Below are 15,159 nucleotides of genomic sequence, written 5' to 3'. Positions count from 1 at the left end.
TATTCCACCGTGTTGTCACTGATGTTACCTGTGAGGTGTATATTGCGATCATTTCTGTTCAATTCCTCAATGAATTCCTGGGCCTCTGTGTGGCTGCCTTTCCATATGATGAAAAGGTCGTCGATGTATCTGAGCCAAAGTGCTACCTTACTGAGGTTCCTGATGGTGATCTTATCTGAGAATATCTCTTCCTCCCAAAGGCCCATGAAAAGATTTGCAAAACTTGGGGCAAGACATGAACCCACCGCGGTTCCGATCAACTGTTTGTAGATGGTGCCATTGAAAATAAGATGTTGTTGGTGAGACAGAATTCTGTCATTTCAATGATCATACAGTTGTGTTCCCAATACTTGATATGCCTTTGTTTGAGAAAGTGATTGCATGCGGCTAATCCCTGTTGATGGTCAATTATGGTGTACAGTGAGTGTACATCTAAGGTGATCAGAAGCAAACCATTTTCCCATTTGATCATTTCTAGTTTACCAAGAAAATCCTTAGTGTCCCTAACATAACTGGGGAGTTTGGTGACGTATTCCCTGAGAAAATGATCCACATATTTAGAAATGTGTTCCGCTACGCTTCCTATAGATGACACTATTGGGCGTCCTGGTGGTGTTTCGGCATTTTTGTGGACCTTGGGTAGAAGGTATAGTACTGGTATCTTCGGAAAATCCTTTTTGAGGTAACAGTACTCCTCCCACTCAAGGATCCCTTTATCCCTCCAGGTGATGAGTTTGTCCCATATAGTGATGACACTCTCATTATAGACCTCTCTGGTAATTTGCATGTAGGAATTGGTATCTCCTAGTTGTCTAAGGGCCTCAGTGATATATTGTTCCCTGTCTTGAATAACCACATTCCCGCCTTTGTCTGCAGGTCGAATGATTATGTCTTTGTCATCAGCTAGTGATTTCAGAATCTGTCTTTGATTAAAGGACAGATTGATGTTGGGTTTATTTTTATAGTGTGATTTATTTCTTAAGTCAAGAGGGCCTTGGTAACGTTATCGTGAAACGTGTCTATACCATCATGTGGTAAGATGGGTAAAAATGTTGCAGGGGGTCTAAAACATGTTGCTGTAGCTGAGTTATGGGTGATACCCATTTCACCCAAAATATTCGCTTCTCCCATAGTCAGGGTGTCATTATCAGTGTCGTTGTTTAATTCAAACAGGGTAGTCAGTGTATCTAAATATCCTATTGCTAGGTTGGCTCTCTGCTCTTCCTGTGTATCTGTGTTAGTCTCTACTATGGGTTGTTGGCGGCGTAGTATGTGCCATTTCTTAAGTTTAAGTTTCCTCACATACTTAAAGAGGTCTATCCTAGTTTCAACATAGTTGAAGTTGGATGAGGGACAGAATGACAAACCTAAACATAATGTGTATTTTTCCACATCACTCAATTGTCTTTTAAAAAGATTAATAATAGTCTTTATTAACCATGTTTAAGTCCATCAGTATGTTCGTTTGGAGCGCGTCTTGTTGCTTCCCATGCGGCCCCTTCCTCTGCCTCTTCTGCCACTGTTGTCTAATTCGCTGACGTCTGTTTCTCCGTCTCCTCGGCCTCTGCCTCGACCCCGTCCTCTTTGGCCCCTCGATCTCGGTGTTGCTGTGTCCCTCGTAGTTTGTCGCATTTGGCGCATTGTCCTGTACTCGTCTAAAAACTAATAGCCCGAGTACTGCGTTCCTCGCCTGAGGTCTCTCCCTTGGATACGTCTGATTCTGTTTCACTAGCTGTGGATGCCCCTGATAGTTCTTCCTCGACAGTGTTGGTTTTCTCTGTCGTTGAAGTCTCTTTGTCCTTATAGAGGTGATCGTATTTTCGATTGAAAGTTAGTATTCTTCCACTGTCGTAGTCTCCATAGTCCCTGTTAAGTTTCCTTTGTTTGCGCCCTTTGATGTCCTCCTCATGTTTCACCAGTCTTTCTTTCATGCTCTCTATCGCCTTGTTGTATGCCTCAGTATTCATGATCTTTAAAAGATCTTCTTGTAGGTCTTTGATTTCTTTCAATAACAAATCGCGGTCAATCCAAGCATATTTTATCAATATCTCCAGCATACGTCTGGAGCTGAGTGCCGAGTTCTGGGACCATTCTTCCAGCATTTTGGGGTTTCGGTTTCTCGTACGAGGGAGTGATAAAAATCCTCAAACCTCTTGGGCCATTTCTTGGTCGACATAGTTTTGTAATGAAATGGCCTCCCACCATTTTGATATCTCTGCTCTCTTAATTTTCTCCAATTTTCTTAGTTTATCTTCTGTTGATCGAATTTCAGGGTTGGTATTCTCTTTTTGATTCCTTAGCCCCGGCTTTCTTGTAAATAAAGTAAGAGCAGCCGCTCTTCTTTCGGCCTCATCCTCCATAATGCACTGGCCTGGTCACTTAGTTTGCAAAAAATCTAGATATGCCTTTGTTGCCCCCCTTGTACATAGTAAAGGGTTCTTTCTGCCGTGTATTACAGTTTGGATGTCATCACAGTCAGTCTTATGATAATGAAAATGAAAAACGGCAATGGTATTAGTCTTTGAATATGCACTCACGAAGATGCGGGATGCAAAAAGACAATATACTAAGGAAGATAATCCTTCTCAGATCTTGTGCACCGCTACGCTATGGTTGTCCTTTACAAGCGTAGTGTGTCAATATATACGCACTGTGTAATATATATATATATATATATATATATAACACCAGCACCGAAGCCTACAGCGAAGCCGACTCCAGAGAGGGGAAGACAACGCTGGAACTTCGCGGTAAGGCTGGGTTTGTTCGGATAAGCGAAGCGGGAGGAAGTAAAGTTTAGTTGCAGTGCATTTTTCACGGAGCACTAAACGGTTGTGGTCCACAGGGAATCCCTGTTTATCAATTTAATGTCAGCCACGGAAATCAAAGAACGCGAGGAGGCAGCTTCGCTAATTTTCAATGACGCACATTTGGAGACTGATAGGGATCTGGGAGCAGTCCAGAAAAGCGGAACAGTAAGCAGTTTAAAGATACATCTTAAACGTTTAGAGAAACTGCACCGCCTTGAACTGTCCAAATGGTGGGAGTCCAAATCCCTACAAAGGTACCTTGAAGTGCAACGAGTGCCCAGAGGTTTGCGTATTATGGTCACACCCACATACGAAGAACCAAACCCGGATATGCTACGGGAATGGGCGGCCAACAACAACGACGCTTCACGAAGAATGCTGGCTATCTTAATTAAATATGCCGATATTGATCGTAAAAAAATCTTGGCTGAAATCGAGACACTGTCGGAAATTTTGAGCAAAGAAGAAGATCAAGAGCAGATAAAAGAATTTAAAGCAACAATGAAAGAGAGGATAAAGAAACTAGAAATATCAATAAAGGAGAGGAAGGCTCAAAAATTTATGAGAGACAAACAAGACTACGACAGAGGCCAGATCTATACCTTCGCTAAAAAATTCGACAGCATCAGGAGAAATAAGATGGGCAAGGCCAGTAACGCAACACAAGAGCCTCATTCAGAGCAGAGTAGTATACAAAGTTCTGAAGTAGATACAGATTTAGATGAAGAACAACTAGTACAAGGCCAAACACCAACAGTAATTGACGAATTTGATTTTTTACGAGAAGAACGCAGGTTCAATCTGCGACCAAGGCCACAAATACAATCATCAAGACCACCAAGAGGAAGAGGCAGAGGACGAAGAGGAGGAAGGGGGCAGCTCGCAGGAAGAGGGCAGCAGGGACAAGAAAAGAAGAAGAACAATTGGGACTAACCAAAGCAAGTGAAGTAACAATTGTAAATCTAGCCAATGTGACTCTCACCAATCAAGAAGAAGACATATTAAAGCTGGGACTGTCATTTTGTCCAGAAACGAATCTAAACTATGTTCAGACCCGAATTGACTTATATAAATTCATCAGACTACTCAAATTGAAGAAACACTTTTTGTCTAATCCAACACAGAAGTCAAGCTGTACCAACACAGACATTGCCCAAAGAGAAGGATTACAGGTGGGAGATTTCGACCTAATGTTGGAACTTAAAGATATGGATATGGAAAATGTAGATACAATCAATGGAAGAGCCGAGAAGATTGCACAGGATGAAAATATTTCCATCACTCAAGAAGCGCCGACTAAATTCAGACCAGCTTCTCGCTTTGTCCCCATGATGGCTAGAGATGGAATAGATGTTTTTTGTGACATTGTGGTAAATGAACTGAAAAAACTAAGTACACAAATGAGCACAAGTGATGGGATTAATAAATATAACACTGCAAATCATGATAAAAAATATGAGGCTCTAATTAAAAAACTGTCAGAAAACGACAACTGTATTGTGAGAAATGCGGATAAAGGAGGCAATATAGTCCTCTGGGATAAACAAAAATATCTAATAGAAGCCTACAAACAACTCAATAACAAAAAGTGTTATATCAAAGTAGTGGAAAGGGACTTAGTAGAGAGTAACAACAGCTACAATAGCAAGTTGAAAATTTGGTTTGAACAAGGTCTACTAAACCATGATGAATATAAATTTCTTTTAATTGATCACCCGATTACACCAGTCTTTTATTTAATCCCAAAAATTCACAAAAACATTGTTGACCCCCCAGGGCGTCCGATCATCTCTGCCATAGGGAGCTCACTAGAAAATACATCTAAATATGTCGACACTTTTCTCAATCCATTGGCGCAATCTCTACCTTCTTACATACAGGATACCGGAGATTTTTTGAGAGGGATTTATGAAATACCCTGGGAAGAAGATTATCTGCTTATAACCATTGACGTGGCAACACTGTATACCAGTATTCGCCACAAAGACGGCTTAATGGCTATTAGACATTTTTTGAACACACGACCCATAACTTTATGGTCGCACACTCAAATGATTCTCAGTATGGTTGAAAAGTGCTTGAATAGCAATTATTTCCTCTTTAATGATGAATTCTTCCAACAGACCTGTGGCACAGCGATGGGCACCTGCTTCGCCCCCAGCTATGCAAATTTGCATATGGGCTGGTGGGAGGAGCAGGTGGTCAGGGAACAATATAGCAAAGAGTGGGAAGAGAACATTATGCATTGGAGCAGATATATCGATGATTTATTTGTAGTGTGGAAGGGTACTGAAAATGAAGCAAGATCCTTCATCAACAAGCTCCAAATAAATGATCTCAATTTGAGTTTTACAAGTGAAATCAGCAATACTAGTGTTAACTTTTTGGATGTTACAGTGTTTATAGAAGATGGTAAAATTCAAACCAAGCTTTACAGGAAACCCACATTCAGTAATACAATCCTACATGCTACAAGCTTCCATCCGGTTAACTTAAAGAGGAGCATCCCCTATGGAGAATGCCTAAGAACCAGACGAAACTGTAGCAGTGAGAAAGAATTACAAAAAGAAATGAAAACCTTAGAAAAAAGGTTCAAAGATAGGGGGTACCCTGACAGTTGGGTTGAAGATGCAATTCATAGAGCTAATGCAAAGAAAAGAGAAGAGATCTTGTTTAGCAATAAGACAGCTAAGCGGAATGATGCAAAAGAAATAAACAAAGAGTGTAGATTTATAACATCCTACAGCATTCAGCATGACAAATTAAGAAACATCTGTAATAAACACTGGCATCTAATAAAAAATGACCCAATTTTAGGTAAGGCTGTAACACGGAGACCCCTAATCACATTCCGCAAGGTGAAATCTTTCAAACAAGCCCTGGTAAAAAATACTCTAAGCAAGCCACCACAAAAAACCACTTGGCTCACAGGACGCAAGGGATTCATCAAATGCCCCAAATGCAAAGCCTGTACGCATGGCGTAAATACGGACAGGTACAAACCAGGCTTTAGCAAACATTCAAAGAGAATCAGAGGCAAATACTCTTGTAAAACGGATTTTGCTGTCTACGTGCTCCAGTGCCCTTGTGGACTGCAGTACGTGGGCAGCACAATCCTCGAGGTGCATAAAAGAATCTTACAACATCTCAGGGCAATAAAGAATGGCGATAGGACATATCCTGTCGCCAGACATTTTGAAAGATTTCATAAAAAAGATGCCAAAGGTCTATCTTACTTTGTAATAGATGCGGTACCAAAAAACACAAGGGGAGGGAACCGGGAAAGAGCATTGAGAAAATTGGAGTCAAGGTATATTGTTGAACTAAACTGTAAACAACCTGATGGATTGAACATAGAAGAAGATTTGTATACCCATTTAGTCTGAAAATGTGTTATTATATTATTAGCAGTTTTAAAATGTTGGGTTTTATAATAGGTTTTATGATTAATTTATGACATGTAGTAGAAATGCGATCAAATCTAGGACGGCGGTAGGCCCACTGGGGCAGAATTGAAAAGCAGCGATAATTGACAGTAACTTGTTTACGTGGGCCCACTGGGGCAACACTCGCAACAATTCCATTTTTAGAAGAATTTTATAATATTTAATATTTATAAATATTTATAAATTGATTTTCATTGTACATATATTGATTTTACACATGTTTTATCATTATGAAATGAATTTCAACGAATACGAGTTTTATCAAATATCGCGTGCCACTTTCCTATTTTTAAAAAATCAAAAAAACTACAAGTCTGTTTTCTAATGCACTTTATTTGTAGTTCTGTTTAATCACGTGGTGAATAACGTAAAAATGGCCGCTCGCTTTGATTTCACTTGTTAGTGAACAAGAGTGCTTCGCACTCGAAACGCGTTGAACAAGAGTGCTTCGCACTCGAAACGCGTTTGGCAGAGTGGCTGAATAAAGAATTTTGAAGGACCACACACGGCTTCGTTTTTCCTCCTGAGGATTTAGAAGGAACCGCAGCAATTTAACGGGACCCGCTTCTGTGGGGTCCTCCCGTAACGAAGCGACTTCCGTTGTGGTGGAGGCAGTTTATATGCAGAAGACGCCTTCCCATATATATATATATATATATATATATATATATATATTACACAGTGCGGTCACCACTGGGTAGTTATAGTTAGGTTCATGAGTCCATAGGAACTGCATTTTTTCTGTAGGTAATAACTTTGATGCCCTTCTACAAATTCGACGAATGGCCAGGGCATTTTTAGAGTTTAGGGTGGGTATGGGGTTTTGGGTGGTAGGGGCATTTTTAGGGTTTAGGGTGGGTATTAATTTTGGAATGGCAAACATACACACCCTGAACCCCAAAAATGCCCATGCCACCCAAAAACCCATACCCACACTAAACCTTAAAGATGTCCTTGCCACCCGAAGACACATACCCACCCTAAACCCAAAAAATGCTCTTGCCACCCAAAAACCATCCTCACCCTATACCCTAGAGGTAGGCACACATAGAAAGAGGAAAACGTCTCTTGTTATTGTTTTTGTGCAGGAAGGCGTCCCTTCCTGCACAAAAGTGATCACCACTACAACACAGACACCCTTGCACCATGGTGCAATGGTGCCTGCATTGGCGCATGGCAGCCTATTGTGCGCTAGCGCAGGGGAAAGGGACAGGAATGCGCCTTATCTTATATCTCATATCTTCCTGCCCTTTTCTTTTGATGCATGGTGGCGCCGCAAGATTCCTTGCAGGCTTTCCTGGGGCAAAACCTCGTAAATTAGGCCCTGGAGTACTATGTCTCAGTTTGGACTCACTGTTAGGTATCAAGGAGTGGGATGAGGAAGAGAAGGAACATTGTGGTAATGTACCATTTTCTGCAGTTATTCATACAACACTCACCAGACGTGCTTGTTTTAGTAGTGTTTGTCGCAAGATAAGTGGAAATCTAGCAATGAGCTTCTCGTATTTACATGTTTACCCAAAAATGCAGAGCCCTGTATGAAACGCTCTTTTAAATGGAAACATGTGTTTAATAGAATCAAAGTGTTTTTATCAAACAACTACGTTCTGTTAATCAAACCCTTTTGTATTTGTGTTTCTTAGGCAGTCAAGTTTGAACCATATCATGACAGTGCACTGGCTCGGTTTCTTCTAAAACGAGGATTAGGTGTAAGTATGTTTCCAGAAGTTACATTACGTACAGTCTTTTTCTGCTGCGTCATTGTAAACGTGTGCTTAATTTGTAAACATAAACTGGGACAGTGGCCCAATATTTATCTTTCGATGCTGCAGATCATTCTCTCTGCCACTGATAGCTCTAACATGTCGATTGAGATTAAAGATTAGAGATTAATGACTCATTTAAATCTTGGTGGGCAGCCTGCAGGATGAGTGTCAAATTTACTTTTGTCACTTCTAATGCAAAGTTCATAGCCTTGTTTTTTGAGCCTGCTTGGCCTTTGTTTCTCTTTTTTCAGAAAAACTCCTGTTAAGTGGGGGTTGCTTCTAAAAAGTCAACTAACCTTACATGCAGGCAGTTTTCTTCCTGTGTAGGAGAGACATTGTTTTTTTCCCCTGGCCCTGGACTTCCATGGCTTGCACTGTGATCACTGGCAGGGGAAATCCAGAGATGATCGACCTGTCCTCAATAGGGCAGGGTGACTATTACTATGAGATGGTGTCCCTCCGGCAGACGGGCCACCTTGTGAAGGGATTCCGCTGGAGCAGTCAACTGAGGCTCCGTCAATGGCGACCCTGTGTTTCCCCCAACTCTAAATGGGTGGGGGAATAGGAAGCTTGTCAGGGTTGGAGCTCTGCCAATTTGTGGCAGTACAACCATCCCACACTCTAATTTTGCCCCCTAAACATTCAAGTCTTAAGTGATAAAGTGGCTCAAATTGTTTAAACACATGTTCTGGACGAGTAAATTGAGTAAATCCAGATAAACATAAAGCAGACACAAACTTGTCAGTAAGGACACAGTTTTGAGTCTGTCCATTTGTCTGTAAACGTGGAACTTGCTAGTGAACTTGTAACAATACATGCAAAACATCCACAACAGATATTTTTATAACACTTGCGATGTATATTTGACAGCCACTGCTGTAATATACACATTCTAACAACACATAACAAATTAAACTTCCCTATTCTTGTGCATGACATATTTGCATATGTGTTAATTACCTTATTTTGTTTAACAGTAACTGATCTTTGAATAGACCCCCTTCTATGTTTTAGACAAAGGTTTCTATGTTGTTGCTACAGTTATCAGTGATGTATCTTGACAACAAATGCTTTTATTTCAAGGTTGTATTTATTTATGCTCTCTAGCAGTCTGTTATCTGCTCATTAAAAAAGTTGCAACTGTTTTCTCTTTTTATTGTGGCACACGGTTACTCAACATCCAGGGTACCCACCCATCAAAATACGTTGTTATTGTGAGACTTGAACATCTGAAAACAATAGTCACTTTGTTGGAAATTTCCATTTTATGTGTGGTATTTCCACAGATTTTTGCCTTACATTGCAGAACTCTTTTTTGTTATAGGACTCTGTGCACTTTACCCCTGCTAACCAGTGGTAAAATGCTTATGCTCTCTGTTTAAAACATGGAAAAATTGGCATACAACTTATTGGAACCCTTAATTTACTCATAAGACCCTAGTATTTGGTAATAGCTATACCCAGAGCCAACAAATTAAATGCTACTACTGGACTGCAACACTAATTGTGCCATCCACTACAGTAGCCCTGTAAAGCATGTTTCCAGACCTGGGTGTGCAGTTATAAACTGCCATTTCGACCTGGCAAAAGAAACATTTTGTGAGGCCTAAAACCTTCCTTTTACTCATAAGACACCCCTAAGGGAGATCTTAAAAGCCCATTGGGCAGGGAGCATGGTATTTAAAAGTAGGGCATGTATATTTATTGTTTCCCTTGTCCTGACAGTGATATGGTTCCAAATTCATTTTTCACTCTAGCAAGGATGGCTCTCCCATAGGTTAACACTGCTTTACACTATTAAATGTAATGCCTAATTCAGTTTGGGACTAGCTAAAAAATGATTAAATAGCGCATTTTAATGGTAACTTAAAATCCAACTTGGTGATAAAGTTGAATTACATATTACTATTTTGGAAATGACACTTTTAGAAAGTTGCAATTTCCTACCTAAATCCAAAAGGCTTTCTAGTCAGTGTCCAACTGTCACCATACCCTTGATGGCTCTCCTGTGATGAGATGTGTATTGCTCCCAGGCAGTTGACAAAGGACTTTCAGTGTAAAGAGGGGGTCTCCTCTCTTTCAGGATGGCCTGAGAACTGTGCTCAGCCCCTTTCTCAACTTTAAAGGATGCCTACCATGTCACTGGCAGATGAAGCTCACACCTAGGCCTGCCACCCTTTTGTCTATCTGGTCAGGCTGTCTCCAAACCCAGTGAGAAGGGAAGAACTGCCCAGAACTGGTTTAGGCGTGGACAAAGGTTTCCCTCCACCCAGTTGCTGGTGCTGGGCATAAAAGTGGACTCCACAGACCTCTCCTCAGAACCCTCCTGGACCTGTGACGAATAAGACAAAGGACTGCTCTGCTGTCTGAAAAACCTGAAAGTAGCCTGAAACTGCTTGCCTTGAACCCAGGACCCCAGAAGTGTCTTCAAGGGCCATTTGGCTGTTCACCAGTTTGACCTACAGGGACACTACATGCTTCCATAATCCTCTTTCCTTGCAATTGACCAACTGCCTAGGTCGAACTGGACCTGCCCTGTACTCTGCTGGAGTGAGTCCTAACTCCCAAGTTGCCCCCCTTAGGTTCTGTACCCTTCACTGGTGTTGGTGCTAGAGTGTCCTCCTCATGCCCAAACCACAAGTGTTAAAACGTTTTGGCAACATTTTCTACAAAGAACTGGAGGAAGACCAGGGCCTCCACCGATGCCTTTCTGGGTGGAACTTCAGACTTAGAAAGCATGAAGTTTTCCCACCTTCGTCGACAACTGCCCTAGGACCCAGTAGCGGCTCCTCTGCTAAGGCGGAGGAGCGTCGTCACACAGCATGCGGAGCAGTGTAAAAAGATAAGATGATAATAACAGAAGTTATTTCTGTTCTTATCATTTCTTTTCGGCCAGGTTGGACTGGGCTGGGCTCCTGTGACATCCAGGAGGAGGAGTGGTTGCTGCACTCTCCAAAGTGCTCATGACTGCTTGGACGGCCCCCTCGGGCCTCCCCAAGCAGTCATGCACACTTTGCATGTTCCTCACCAGGCTGCATTACACAGCCTGGTGAGAAACATCCAAACCCTCCCAGGTCCTGTCTGAGCGCCGAGCTATGGCGCTCAGACCAATCACAATGCTGCATTGCAGCGTTGTGATTGGTCAGGGGAGGGAGCCTGGGAGCTTCCTGGTTCCGGAGGGACGACACGGCGAAGGAGAGGCGGCTGCGGACTCAGCGAGAATGTAAGTAGTTTAAAAAAAAAAAATTGTAATGTTGCCCCTCACGCGTGTCCACCCCTCCCTCTGCCCCTCGACTTTCGTTTACTGTCAGCATCATGCGGTCTTTGAGCTCTGCTGTAGACCCAGCTTGCATCGCCAACAACTCATCGATGACGGCTTTTGCTCCAGAAGGTAAATTTTCCACCAGGATGAACCTGGTGCCTTTATACTACCAGCGAACAATTGGGGTCGGCCTTATCTTTTGGCTTTGACCCAGCCTAGCCCACCCTGATACCCATAATTGGCTGGTCTGTCTCATAGCTATTAAGGAGTTGAGCACATGTTTATGTAGTGACTTTTTTGACTCACTCTGACAAGAACTGTGATTATTATTTGAGGTGGACTCTCATCCCCCGCATCAAAATATACTCCAATTTCTTGCACACTTGAAAATGCATTCCTCAATATAATTTTCAACAACAGAAATGTCTTAAAAGCTTTGGATCATATTCTTTGGTAGTTAATGAACTGAATTCTGCAATCTGAGGATATTACTACATAAGCTCTAATCACAAGGTGCTTGGTACAGGACTGATTTACTGCTCTGCAAATTGGCATGCAAATGTACTGTTACCGTGCAGTAAATCTGACCAGTACCATGCAATTGCAAGTTTTCCTTCACCCAAAAAACACTGATGTAAAAAAACTGTCCCACTTGGAATAAGGCGGATGGATCCAAATTCTATGACCTGCAATGAATGCCGTAAAAAAGTATCTGATTTATTTTGAGGTTCATTAAGTGCGTAATGCAATATGTCCTTCCTTGTTAGTAAATGAATGGATGCTATCCATTATTCAATCCAAGGTAGTTAATATGTTTCTTATATCTCTTTCCTAGTACCATCTAAAAGTAATGTAAAGCTACACAGGTCACCCTGGCGTTCTTGCTGGGGCCTGCGTTTCCATAAGGTGAGAATAAGACAGTGGCTCACCAGCAAAGTATTCAATTTTGCATCTGGGACCTACAATTACCGAACTTTTGCTAAAGTATGCAACAACATTGGTAAAACCACATTTTAGGACTTTCTTTTGAGACAGACCAGACTATTGTTTTGCAAAAAAATATTCATGATACACATACATAGCAGGGATTTTGGTCAGCAGGCTTCATTCTTTGGGCTCTTGATTCGCCATTCACATTTTGCGTCCTTCCACCACAGCATGGGGCAGGGGTCAGCCCACTTTACCCATTAGCTTCCTTTGCTTTGACTGATTGCACAAAGATTGAGCACCTTGTTCACATCTGCTTGAAAATAGTTCCTTTCTTTTCAACGATGAAGCTCTTTCAAAGTGTGCTGTTCAAATGTGTCTTGTATATTATCTTAAAAAATATCTAATTATTTTGCTTGACCTAGAGATGCTCAGTTAGATCTTATTTTATTTTCTGTGTTATGTTTAAAGTTGCTGTTATAAAGTGTTAAAGTGACATTGTGACACTGTAACTGCTTGCAATATGAGTACTTGGTTTGTTGGCTATTTCTTCTTGTCACCGTCAAAAAACCCAAATAGTAGTAAAAAGCATGGCACAGCTGAAAGGTCTGTTTTTTTTTTGTTTTTTTACAATAAAAAATATTTTCAAAATGTAACAATTGCACAATCATGCCAAGGCCAGATCTATTGGGTTTGTCAATGCTTATTTGACCTTGGTGCTGATAATCCTCGTAGTTTTCCTGGTCGTTTCTCGGAGGCAACTTGACTTGGTCAGGTTCTTTCGTAGTCAGGTTACAGTCAGACCATTTTCTCTCCCTTGATATTATGACATAAAATAGCTTTCAACAAACAGATTGTATTTTTTATGGTGTATCTCAGTGCCAGCCAGCCTCAGAATGTGCAGTCATCAATATACTGACAACACTCAACTCTATAACTTAGAATGAGTTCAGTTGATGACACCAGTGCCTGAAGTCCTACCGTACACTCATATGGTCATGGAGGTACAGAGCTAACCTTATAGCTAGCCCCATGAATTCCTTTTCCTTAACCTCATCTCATTTGCAAACCTTTCAAGCGCCCATATCTGGGGGGATTTGGGGAGAGGATGTAGTCTCACGGCTAGACTGCCGACTTTGGAGCTGGGAAACCCAGGTTCGAGCCTCGGGTTGACTCCACATCCTGTGATTCTAGGCAAATCACTTAATCTCCCCGTGCCTACCAAAAAACATAAATGTGTCCTTGTGTAACATAACTGGTGCTTATGTAAAGTGCTCCAATACTTTCGGGTCGAGTTTGCGCTATATAAATCGGGAAAAAAAAAGATCTGGCTAACAGCAATGCTCTGAACGAATTCTCAGTAAACACCCTGTGCCATGTCAGGAGAGATTGTATGTGAAAATTTGGAGGAAAAAATACTGTGGGGCTAAAATATTGAGGCTTACACTTCGAGAACCAAAAGGTAGTGGAGGCCAGTGCATGTAAGTATAGATTTACTAATCTTAGCTCCTCATCTACGTGCCTTGAAAATTTATGTATATTGTCACGGTACATATATGTTAAAGGTAAGGCAAACCTATGCATACCAATTTATGTTTGACTTCACAATGTTTTTGTTCTTGATATTTAGGCCTCAATATTTTTGTCCCACAATAATCTTTTCTCTATATTCTGGTGGAAAGATTCAGGTGACATATACTCATCAGAATACAGAATATTGCTCCAGATTCCAGCCACAATTCTCATTTATTCATTGTTATCCATAGAATTCAGGAGGGGGAGGGGAGGAAGAAATTACCAAAAATGCAGGATCCCAGCATTCAGTATATTTCCCCAGTTATGTCGGAGACAATGCTTCGGGCTGACCTGGAAATTAGTCTTGAGGCCCTGTAACCGGGCCTCAAGAGCTTTTCACCACTCCGCTGGCTTAATCCGATTTTAAATGGGCTATTTTGTGATAATGTTCGAAAACAAAGCAATGGGAGAAAGAACTACATCTCTCCAGTTAATTACTTATTAAATCCATCAAGTTTTCATGATTATTATTGATGTTGCCTGCTGTAATATGAACCATTTGCCACAAATTTGCACCAAGTTCCTTGGGCACAAGATTACTCCTCTGTAAATGTATATTGAAATTTAAAAACATTTAGCAAATGTTAGTCATCTTATGGACTAAAAAGTCTGACGTTTGTCACTCATTTTTCAGAGGATTTTTTTTAGAGAGGATTTTCAACCAGAACCCCGTCTCTCGATACTCGACACATGCTTCAATCCTAGGATTTTTAGATGCACTATTTGACGTTCATTTTCCTACTCATTGTTTCAAGAGAAATGACAAATGTCATTGCCCCACATTCCAAATAATTTGTTGATTAGACACACCTTGCTGTTATACTTTGTTTTAAATGCGCCTATACTTATAAATGCATTTTTTCTGCGGGTGTAAAGAATGTATTCCAAGTCTTTTATTATTTTATTTATTTATTTAATGCATGCCTATAAATTTTTGATCTTAACATAAAGTTGTTGGTCCAGTAAATGGTATTAAAACCAATAATTCTTAAACAAAAGTGTAATCTAGGAACTTTATAGAGCTAGACTGCTTCAGTTAATACTAACTACGTATGAAGAAAAGCACCCTGGTGTATTTGCAGTAAAAAAAAAAATAGGGGGCATGAGAGAAGTCAGGAAAGCATCTGTGAAGACTGTGATCTGTTATATGACTAATTTCTCCATGTGTTTCATAGTGCTTTGCAGGAATCTGGGCTAAATATGGGGTTTGACCTTAATGTTAAAAAAATATTGAAAGGTATATTGTGTAATTACTGATATTGCAAAGGTTAAGGCTAAAAAGTGCAACAAAGTATATCGCAATGGCAATCAGATATGGGATGATGTTACGGTAGTCTGCCTCAACAGATATCTCCACCGTGTATTCCTTTAAA

At 40.9% G+C, this 15,159-nt stretch overlaps 1 protein-coding gene across 2 annotated transcripts in view; it reads left to right on the top strand.

The window, feature by feature from the left end:
* The window catches only part of PIK3CG (phosphatidylinositol-4,5-bisphosphate 3-kinase catalytic subunit gamma), a 202,812-nt gene that overhangs the window by 38,151 nt on the left and 149,502 nt on the right, over positions 1 to 15,159 (top strand). For both annotated transcript variants that reach the window (XM_085654135.1, XM_085654136.1), the window contains exon 3: positions 7,900 to 7,965. In XM_085654135.1, coding sequence (XP_085510261.1) covers positions 7,900 to 7,965 — 66 coding nt within the window. The remainder of the gene's footprint in view (positions 1 to 7,899; positions 7,966 to 15,159) is intronic.

This window comes from Triturus cristatus, chromosome 4_1 (genome assembly GCF_964204655.1).
Source record: "Triturus cristatus chromosome 4_1, aTriCri1.1, whole genome shotgun sequence".
In the NCBI taxonomy this organism is placed as follows: Eukaryota; Metazoa; Chordata; class Amphibia; order Caudata; family Salamandridae; genus Triturus; species Triturus cristatus.
This window is presented reverse-complemented; position numbering and strand designations above follow the sequence as displayed.